Source organism: Epinephelus moara, chromosome 24, assembly GCF_006386435.1.
Source record: "Epinephelus moara isolate mb chromosome 24, YSFRI_EMoa_1.0, whole genome shotgun sequence".
Taxonomy (NCBI): Eukaryota; Metazoa; Chordata; class Actinopteri; order Perciformes; family Serranidae; genus Epinephelus; species Epinephelus moara.
This window is the reverse complement of record NC_065529.1, coordinates 16236362-16247382: the sequence shown is the minus strand read 5'-3', so window position 1 is coordinate 16247382 and position 11021 is coordinate 16236362. Positions and strand designations below refer to the sequence as shown.

Genomic DNA, 11021 nt, shown 5'->3' with positions numbered 1-11021 from the left:
CAGGTAAAATTACAATAATAAGGTGACTTGACTTGGACTTGGCTTGACCTATTACAGGACTTGACTTGACTTGACTTGACATAACCTGTGACTTGACTTGACTTGACTTGACTTGACTTGCCCAAGAAAAAATGACTTGGGACTTACTTGAGACTTGAAGGTTAAGACTTGAGACTTACTTGAGACTTGCACATGTGTGACTTGGTCCCATCTCTGGCTATAGTAGGTGTATGGATAGTTGACTCATCTAACGGTAAATTAGCAAGGCGATGTTACGTTAGCTAACATTACTTGCAGCTATTTCTTTAGAGTGAAATTACATAATGTAAATTAACATGAATAAACTGAACCTGAATAAAACTTGAGTACATTATAAATCTGAACATGATTTCTGTCTGAGTCACAATATATAGATTTTCATCAGCGACTGTGATTATTTGACTATGAAGACAACAACTCCCATGATCCCACGCTACTTCACAACATCATCAATGTTTGTCTTTTGTTACTGTTTTTGTCAACTACGGTTGTCATCCAAATTAGCTAAATTTTGTTGAATTAAAGGATAAGGCTGTGGATATACAAATCCAATGAAAAGACCAAAACCAGCAATGAATTAGTCAGTTTCTAAATACTTTAAGACTTTCCTATCCTCTCTGTGGCACTCACGTTACACCTATTCATTATAGTGAAGAGTTGAAACAGGTGATAGATATATAGTTTCATTTTTAAACTTGACTATGTGAGGCCCAGCAGTACCAAAGAGCATGTACACCAAGAGGTGAAGCTCTGTTGATTTTTTGCCAACAGCCACTAGGGGCGCTGCCGCCATTTTGGAGTGTTGAGCTTGGACTGTTGCGCTCCTTGGCATGCAAGATGTCAAGGAGAGAGGAGGAAAAAAGTAAAAGAAAACAGTGTAGTGCAATTAACTGATTAATTAACTAATATCAATTTAATATGCCATTTTTGTTTTGTTATATATACATATATATACATATATATATATATATATTCTGGCCTCTTGGACCATTATATCTGAACTGATTACTGCTTAGCATTAAAATATATCATATTAAAATAGCCTATATTATTATTATTATTATTATTATTACTGTCCCCTTACTGTAAAAACTGTAAATAAATCCTTATTCCGGACTATGTGACGTCGCCATTAATGTGTTTCTAGTTAAAATATTGATTTTTTTTTTTTTTAATGTGTTTCTAGTTAAAATANTTGTTTTTTTTAAAGTCTATATTTTGCTTTACAAAACCATGAAAAAGCAGCTGTGACCAAGCTATCACGAGGTGAGTAGCATTGTAAGCATAATTAATAGCGATATACTTCAGCTTGTCTGTGTGTTTTTGTATGCAAGCGGGTCTGCTGCAGTCTGCTGACAGTCCAAAATGGCGGCGGTAGGACGAAACCATGGGCGAGTCTGTTGCCATGGGGCGTTCTATTGAGCTTCGCCTCTTGGTATCCATGCTCTTTGGCAGTACTACTTTGAGCTAAATGCTCACATCAGCATGCTAACATGTTAACAAAGACAATGCTAACATGCTGTTAAGTGGATATAATGTTTACCATGTTCACCAACTTAATTTAGCATGTTAGTATGACAACACTTGCTAATTAGCACTAGTTTTGTAGTTTTGAAGGTATTTGGTCATAACCCAAAGTATTGGGAAAAACTCAAACTATGACCTCATTATGGCACTGGAAAAGATGGCCAGGAGATCAAAGTTCCTACAAATGATCCTCTGGGGACCGTGAATGTTTGTGCCAAATTTCACAGCAATCCATTTAACAAGAAATGTCAACCTCATAGTGGCGCTAGAGAAAAAGTCGGGGAATCATTGAAGTTGCTATGATGTATAATTTGGAAGCTTTGGATGTCTGTACAAAATTGTATGCCAATCCATCAAACAAAATCTGACCTGCTGGTTAGAGCATCACTAAAGTCAGTATTGTTAATCCTCTGGGGAGCATGAATACATAGCAGGAATGTCTGTACATATGTTTGCAATCCATCCAGTAGTTGCTGATTAATTTCAGTCTTGACATTTTCTTCTCATGCATTGCAGGGGGGAACCGTCTCATTAAAGACATTGAGATGATGATTGGAAAAAAGACCACGTGGTTCTGGCTGTGGTGGAAAGCTTGTTGGTTCTTCATTGTCCCCTGTATCCTTTTTGTGAGTACAACCTCTTTTTCATTCTGCTCCTTTATATTACCCTGTAGAAATACCACGTTTAACAGACACTCTATACCTGTTTTTACATACAATTTCTAGTTCTCAAGACACCTTTTGTATTCTTTATACTGTTAAAGGCCTGCACTCTTCAGTCTGCACGGTGATACGGTGCAGTTGGGTAGAAATAAAATAGTTCCTACATTAAACTGCTCACAACAAGGTCTGTGGATTATCTTGATTACTGGAAAGAAACATTGCTATTGAGTTGTCGAGTGCCATCTAGTTACATTATATTTGAGAGAAGACGAAAAAATCCCTATGGCTGATATCTCCAACACCAAAACACTCTAGATTGATAATAAGTACTACAGGTAAGAGGAAAAATATGTACTTTTGATTTTGGGGTGAACTGTCCCTTTAATGTTTTTCATATCAGTTGAAGAAATATGAGATGTGGGCAGCGATTCAAAAGGTAATCCCCAAGATAATAAACATTAGATTGTAGCAATTTTAGCAAAACCAAAGGTGAGGTGGTTGAGAGAGCTCCTGCAGTAAATATTTCTGGTTATGTAGGCCCTGTATGCCTGTAATATGACTGTATGTTATGTTCACTAAAAACTTTGCTGTTTAGGTGATCCTGGTCTGGTCTCTCATAGCCTTTGTGACCCCCGCCTATGGAAATATCCAGTACCCAGACTGGGGCTTGGCTCTGGGCTGGTGCATGACTGCATTCACCCTTATCTTGATCCCTGTTGTTGCTTTGTATAAGCTGATGAGAGCAGAGGGAAGCCTCTGGAAGGTGTGCACAATCTCTTGTATAATACACGAAGAAATTAAAGTTATCTGAGATTTTCCATTACCCATTATCTCTAACTGTACCATACTCTCTATAGCGTCTGAAGTCGTTGTGTTCTCCCTCTGAGGAATGGCGTCCCTACCTGGACATCCATCGAGGAGAACGCTACTCTCAAAAGAAGCTGTAGCTGAAGAGCAGTGTCAATGAATGATAATCAAATGTTAAGTGTAACTTCCAGATCACTGATAGATACATTGATATGTTACATATGACACCCATTGCACTATAGATTAATCAAATAAGGTGATGATTGTGTCAGCTTTTCAGAAGGAATACGCAGCACATGTTTCAAACAGCTCCTGGCTTTAATGTGCTTTGAATGTGCTAACACGTGTGTCTTCTCGACCAGTCAGCTTTGGTCAGAGTTTAACACCCACATACAGTATAATTATGTGCTTATGAAAAAGCAGACAGACTGCCACATTAGTTTCCTCTGGAGCTACCTACTGAACGTTCTGCTGCTATCAGTGAATTTCAAAAAGTCACTTAACCACTGCTGTGATGGTAGGTTTGTGTTAAGCTTTCTCGTCTTTATTGTTCTATGGGTTTCAGGATTTCTAACCCATCATTAACATACCTAATGGCGTTCAACTTTATGACACCATATGTTTGTGGCTTGAAGATTGAAATGCATAAAATTCACCTATAGTGGGCCTGAATGGTGTTAAATTCTTTTTCTCAGTGTACCTTCACCAGATGTCTTTAATTGTGTTCAGATTACGTCTACGTGTCAGGCGGTAATCGTAGTTTGCTTTTAAACTCTTCTGCTCATAGTACAAATCCTACCATGTGTGCTGACAGGCTCCTTTTGTCATCCTCTCAAGAGCTCCACCTGCTGGTCATCTACCACACACAAAAATCAAGAGACAGCCTGTATTCTTTTCATCAGTGTTGCAGTACTCGGGATTGGCCTTGGTCTTGAGACCAATTTTTGAAGGTCTCAGTCTTGTATGTGAATCGATACAAGACTGAGACCTTCATTTTTACTCAGTTTACTCGAGGACTCAGGATTTTAATTCAAGACTGGTCAAAACCACAGATGAAGGGTATTCACTAAATTGCCTTTGCAAAAATGGAGTGTTGAGTTAATTTCAGGCCCTTAGTATTTGTCTGTATTTGTTTGCTCATAGACAACAAGGGAACATTTCCACACATAAATTTAATTTCTGGAATGCCTTTTCATTATTTCATGAAGACATTTCTAATTGAACATTTATACAAACATATGTACAGTATGGCAATAAAAGGGGTGAATGAAGTGGAATCTTCATTTGGTTTCTGTGGGTGATTTTTTGTTAATGTGGGTCTGTCAAATCAGTTTGAGGAGTGCCTATGGTTTGCATGTTCCACATTGTGTCATGCAGTGTGGGACTCACACCGGTCTTAGTCTTGACTTTGTCTTGGTTTAGGTGGTTTTGACTACAACACTGCTTTTCATCACAGATCTTATTTATAAAATTTGTTCTTCTCATTCCACCGAGATTCTTATATTTTTTTATCTGACCACTCTCTGATTTGACTTTACCTTGCTTTAGCCTAATGGCAATTTAATGTGTCCCTAAACATCAGATTTATTGGTGTTTTACCTGAAAGATCCATAAGTGCTATATCGAAGGCAACTGGACATACTTGCATTTTTTTAAGTAGTTTCACCTCTCATCCGAGAAGCGTCTTCAGTTCTAACTCACTGGTGTGGACTCGCAGGCTTTAAACTCTGTGTGGGTGTGAACCCTTACAGAGTCATTGAGGTCACATGAGTTGTTGACCCACCTGGCTACCACGTGTGTCGTTAGGGTTAGATAGGACCAGGTGTGAATGGGTGTGAAGTCGTCTGGGGAGGGATCCCAAGACTGCATGGGTGATAACTTATAAGTTGTGTCGTAGACCTCAGTGACTCTGTAAGGGTTCACACCCACACAGAGTTTAAAGCCTGTGATTCCGCACCAGTAATTTAGAACCGAAGAAGCTTCTTGGATGAGAGGCAAAACGTCTTTAAGGAACGCAAGCAAGTCCAGTTGCCTAAGATATAGCACTTATGATTATCATGACCGGGATGACTGAGAATCTTCACCAACATATCCTTAAATATGTTGCGAAAATCTGCATGTCTTGCATCATACAAGAAGAGAGAACACAAAGCCCAAAACTTAAAGACTGAAACAAAAGCAGATAAATCTTGCATCATTCAAGAATCACAATTTAGCATACATTCTGCAGAAAAGTTAAGTCTTCAAAAATACTGCAAGACCAGAATGTCCCTGCCTCTCCAGAGGTCCTTAATTTTAATCATACTGGCACGTAAGAAAATAAAACAAGTTAATTTTGTCATTTAAAAAACAAATAATTTACATTGGAACCATCACTGCTGTCCTGTATGTTATGTTTTTGTGAGTTGTAAACCTGGTTCTGCTTTTTTGGAATATGTTGCAAAAAACTTAATAAAGCTATGGTGCTGTGCTGTTACTGTTTTGATAACTGTCTCTGTGATAATGACCTACAGTGTCATGCTTACCTACTTTTAAACTGTAATTGTCTATTAACATTAATAATAATAATAATAATAATAATAATAAATTTTATTTATAACGCGCTTTTACAAGTGCTCAAAGACGCTTACATAAAAATAATAACAGTTTAAAATACAAAACAATATAGAATAATAACACAATTAGAATACAGAAACAATGTAAAAGGTGTAGTGGTGGAGCAGGTCTGTGAGGTAGGTGGGGGCCAGGTTGTTAAGTGATTTGTAGGTGAGTAGGAGGATTTTGTATTGTATGCGGTGTGAAATGGGGAGCCAGTGTAGTTTTTGGAGGACAGGGGTGATGTGTTCTCGGGAGCGGGTGTGGGTGAGCAGGCGGGCAGCGGAGTTCTGGATGTGTTGGAGTTTATTGAGGACTTTCGATGATGAACCGTATAGGATGCTGTTGCAGTAATCTAGTCTGGATGTTATGAAAGCATGGATGAGGGTTTCGGCAGCAGAGTAGGTGAGTGAGGGGCGGAGACGGGCAATGTTTTTGAGGTGAAAGAAGGCGGTCCTGGTGATGTAGTTAATATGGTGGTCAAACTTAAGTTGGCTGTCAAAAATGATACCAAGGTTCCGGATGTGCGGGGATGAGGACAGAGTGCTGTTGTTGAAGGTGAGGCTGAAGTTTTGGGTGGTTCTGGTGTGGGATGTGGGACCAATGATGATAATGTCTGATTTGTCACTGTTTAGTTGAAGATAGTTTCTTTGCATCCAGTTTTTGATTTCAGAGAGACAGTTACTGAGTGTGGAGAGGGTGGTGTTGGTGATGGCTTTGGTGGAAATGTACAATTGGATGTCGTCGGCGTAGCAGTGGAACTGTAGTCCGTAGAGATGGATGATTTTGCCAAGGGGGAGCATGTATAGAATGAAGAGGAGGGGACCAAGCACCGATCCCTGGGGGACGCCTTGGGACAGAGGAGCGGTGGTGGAGGTGCAGTTGTTAGTGCTGATGAACTGGTGTCGGTTGGTGAGGTAGGAGCGGATCCAGGTGAGTGCTGTGCCAGTGATGTGAGCTGAAGATTTCAGTCGGGAGAGCAGGATGGAGTGGTTGATGGTATCAAAGGCTGCTGTGAGGTCGAGGAGGATGAGGATGTTGAGGTGTCCGGAGTCTGAGGAGAGGAGGAGGTCGTTTGTAATTTTGAGGAGGGCTGTCTCGGTGCTGTGTTTTGATCGGAAACCAGATTGGAAGCATTCAAAGAGATTATTGGAGGTGAGGTGGGTCCTGAGTTGGGAGGCTACAGCACGTTCCAGGATTTTAGATAGGAAGGGGAGATTGGAAATAGGGCGGAAGTTATTTGGATTGTCAGTGTTGAGACCAGGTTTTTTGAGGATGGGTGTGATGGCAGCCAGTTTGAGGGTTTGGGGAACAGAACCAGAATTGAGGGAGGTGTTAATGATGTCGGTGATGAGCGGGGAGATGGCAGAGAGGCAGTCCTTAATGAGTTTGGACGGTATGGGGTCCAGGGTGCAGGTGGAGGTTTTTATCCCGGTCATGAGGGTTGTTAGCTGGGCTGGAGATATTGGAGAGAACTGTGACAGGGGCTGGATGGTGGCAGGTGGTGAGGCAGGTGGGGAGATGGGGGGGGGGGGTTCCAGGGGTGTTGAGGTTACTGTAAATGGTGTCTATTTTTGTTTGGAAGTATGAGAGGAATGATTGGCATTTTTCAGTTGTGAATGATGAGGGAGTGTTGTCCAGGGGTTTAAGGAGTGAGTTTATGGTGGAAAACAGAGCCTTGGGGTTGTTGGAGCCTGAGTGGATGAGGTGGGAGTAGTAGGTGGTCCGGGCTGCGTTGAGTGCATCTTTGTATTGTTGTAGATGGTCTGTGTAAGCGAGAAGGTGAACAGATAATCCAGTTTTCTTGCAGAGTCTTTCCAGTTGTCGTTTCCGGGATTTCATTTGGCGGAGTGCGGGGGTGTACCAGGGGGCAGAGTGAGTGAATGAGACAGTTTTTGTTTTGGTGGGGGCGAGCTGATCCAAGCAGGAGGAGAGTGTGCTGTTGTAATAGTTTACCAGGTCAGCAGGGTCATCAGAGGGCGGGGGAGGTGAGGCAGACAGACAGTAGGTGAGAGAGGCTGAGAGAGCTGCAGGTGTGAGGGAGTTAAGGTTTCTGAAGGTTATTGTCCGGCTCTGAATAGGGGAGGGGGTAGGGATTTCAATGTTCATTGTGATTACCAGGTGGTCGGAGATGTGCAGATTGTGACTGGATAGCTGTTGAATGTTTAGATTAGTGGAGCAAACCAAGTCCAGAATGTGACCACGGCTGTGTGTTGGGAAGGTTATGTGTTGAGTGAAATTGAAGCATTGCAGCAGTTCTAAAAATTCTGTGGCCGGTTTATTGTCAGTACTGTCAATATGTAGATTGAAATCGCCCAGGAGAAGAACAGATGGTGAGATGGCGGATAACTGGGTCAAAAAGCAATGCCTCCTCCCCGGCCCTCTGTGCGGGGTTTGTCCATGTATATGTATCCTGTGGGGGTGACTTGGTTTAATGAGAAATAGTCCAGAGGTGTTTGCCAGGTTTCAGTGAGACAGAGAAGGTTCATTTAGTTCATTTAATTCATTTAGAAGGAGACTCTTGTTGGTGAGGGAGCGGGTGTTGAATAAGGCCACTTTGAGGTATTGTTGCTTCATGAGTGGCTGTGATGACCGGGGAAGTGGATGGAGGTTGACCAGATCAATATGTCTTGTGCAGGGTGGACGGGGGCGCATGTATGTGGTGATGGTCTTAATGTGAAAAATTACAGGTTGTGTATGTAAAGACTGATGTGGCCAGGGGGAGGAGCTAGAGGTCATGACAGTATCAGCAGTAGCAGGAGCCGCACTGTCAGAGGCAGTGTTGTGTAATGGCGGCTGGAGCCTGTGGGGGGAGTGGTTGAAAAAAGGCCGTGCTCGCATGAATCTCAGGGGGAACTGTAGAAGAAGAGGGGAGCACTACCGAGGGGGCGTGGTACGTAAATAGTCAAGACGTGTGTGCCAGTACGTGTACAGTGTGCTGTATGTTTGCAGTAAGCATGCGGCTACCAAGTTTACCCGGGTGTAGTCCTTCATGCCGATAAAAAGGGGAGCAATTCCAAAAAAGGTTAAAATTGTCTATAAAATCAAAACCAAGGCTGCTGCAAGCAGACCGGAGCCAAAAATGAAGGGAGAGGAGTCTGCTGTAACGATGATCACCAAGGCCAAGAGTGGGAAGCGGTCCGCTAACGAAGATTGACTTCCCACAGTCCTTCAGGGTGGTGAACAGATTTTTAAAGTCAACCTTCAGCAGCTCGGACTGACATCGGACCACATCGTTCGTGCCAATGTGCAAAATGATGCGCTTAATGGAGTCTGGAAAGGATTGTAGTAAACCGGGGAGTTTATCTATGATTTTTGAGACAGTGGCTCCTGGGAAACAGTAGGTGGTGGCGTTGAAAAAACGGACATTTCTTATTATGGAGTCACCCACTATAGCCGTGGTTGGTGGGAACAAGGGGCGAGGAGAAGGAGATGGGCACCGATGCTGTGTAGTGGGTGTCGGCGGTGATTGTGACCTGGGCAACTGTGGCTGTGGGCTCGCGGGTTTCCTCAGTGCGGGGAGACACACCGGAGCGTCTCGCTCTGAGAGCAGCCTCCTTTACAATCATCCGCCGGGAGGAGGAGGTCCGCAGGGAGGAGGAGGTCGAGGGCTTGGCCGAGGATGTTGATGCAGGACCACTAGCCCCACGGGCCCCTGGCGGCGAGACAGGCACAGATGGAGTAGCAGCTGACAGGAGAACGTAACGATTTGAAAGCTCGAGGCAAGACTTGGATCCAGTGGGAGGAACGTTTGTTTTGGTACCTCGAGTCGCGTCTGTCCAGAGTGGCGAAAGTGCAGGTCGGTTTGGGGTGGAACAGAGGAGCGGCAGGACTTTTGATTTTGCTCCAACCATGACCATTGGTTTATCCCCAACCTTGATCCATTCATCGTCGGGGTGTGCGTGAGCAGTCGCCGGAGGAGAGGGTGTTGAGCAGTCAGACGGCTGCGGACAGGTGGAGGAATTCCAAGGGACTGTGTCGTGGAAGGCAGCAGAGAGTGAGGAGATTTTCTGGGACTGCTCATGGGCCAAATCCATAAATTGGGACAGTAAGGTCTCATTTGTTTTTAAGTTCTGCTGCGAGTCGACGGTTTTCATCAGACAGGTAAGCAATTTTTTTGTTGGCTTTGATGAGCAGGCTGTTATCCCCAGTTGACACGGCTGTGGTCATGGATGTGGCTGGTGTAGGTGGATGGTGGTGGTGACTGGAGTGCAGTGAGGTATCCAGAGGAGACAGGGCTGTAGCCATGGATGTTGCTGGAGAGACAAATAACAAATGCGAGGACTCCAAAAAGGAGTCCGCAGCGTTGAGATGATAGTAGCACAATTCAGTCTGTTTAGAATCTTCCAGTAGAATGGAAACTTACCGGCGAGGGCCCAGAAACTGGGCCCGATGAGAAGTTTAGGCGTCCGGTAAGCAGGGCAGGTGAGCAGACGAGTGGTTAGCTTCAGGTGCTAAAAACAAGCCGGTATAGCTAGCCAAGACGATCCGGTGAGCTCAGGTTGACCATTTCGTAGAAAAATTCAAACGATCGGTTTGTCGGATGATTAAAACTACAATCCGATCGAATGAGGAGCCATTTAAGAAGCAAGGCTTAGGGATAAAACCATTTATAAAATGATTAAATTGGCTTAAAAGACTATTTTTCAGAGCTGCTCAGGGCTGCGCTCTCACTACGTAGCAAACCAATCAGATGTTTCTATTAAAATGTGAGGAAACAATGCCAACTCAGAATTATCAAGGAAAGTAAATGGCTTTAAAAGTATATGGTGTTGAAATAACCAGGGGTTCAGAGCTCAGTGCACATCACTGTCAGTTGTCATGACATGAGTGAAGCCAGAATCTAAAATCCATCTAAATGCTGCTCAAAAACTGGATGGCTGGTGAAAAATGTGCTGTTATTTTACATTTACTTTGAATATGTCTTAACATATTGTATATGGTAAAACAGATGGTAGGAGCTGCATTATATATTATAACAATACTTTTCTTTCAAGTATTTTGTTTAAGTATTGGAGGGAAAACTTTATGAATGACCCTGGGTTTTCAAGTTTAATCATGTGGCAACATCCTGGGATAAAAAATAAAGCCAGGACATAAGTGCCAAAAATTGCAGTTCCTTGAGTGGCCACTTGGCTGGCTCCAGAGGCCCAATTTTTCAGCAGAAATAAACATGTTTACAGCCCGGTAAAAAAACGACTGTTAGGGGTGCCAAGTAACTCACCTGGTAGAATAGGTGCCCCATGTACTGAGGCTATGTTCTCACCACAGCAGCTGGGGGTTTGCTGCATGTCGTCCCCTCTCCCACCCCCTTTCACGCTAGCACTGCCTTGTCAAATGAAGGCAAAAAGGCCCCACCCCCCCCCCCAAAAAAAAAAAAAATAAAAAAAA

The 11021-nt window shown here is 43.1% G+C and overlaps 1 protein-coding gene across 1 annotated transcript in view; it reads left to right on the top strand.

Moving 5' to 3' along the window:
• LOC126385523 (sodium- and chloride-dependent neutral and basic amino acid transporter B(0+)-like) overlaps positions 1-3175 on the top strand; it is a 10093-nt gene extending 6918 nt beyond the window's left edge. The window contains exons 12-14 of the mRNA XM_050037284.1: positions 2083-2192; positions 2824-2991; positions 3086-3175. Coding sequence (XP_049893241.1) covers positions 2083-2192; positions 2824-2991; positions 3086-3175 — 368 coding nt within the window. The remainder of the gene's footprint in view (positions 1-2082; positions 2193-2823; positions 2992-3085) is intronic.
• Positions 3176-11021: the final 7846 nt, after the last annotated feature.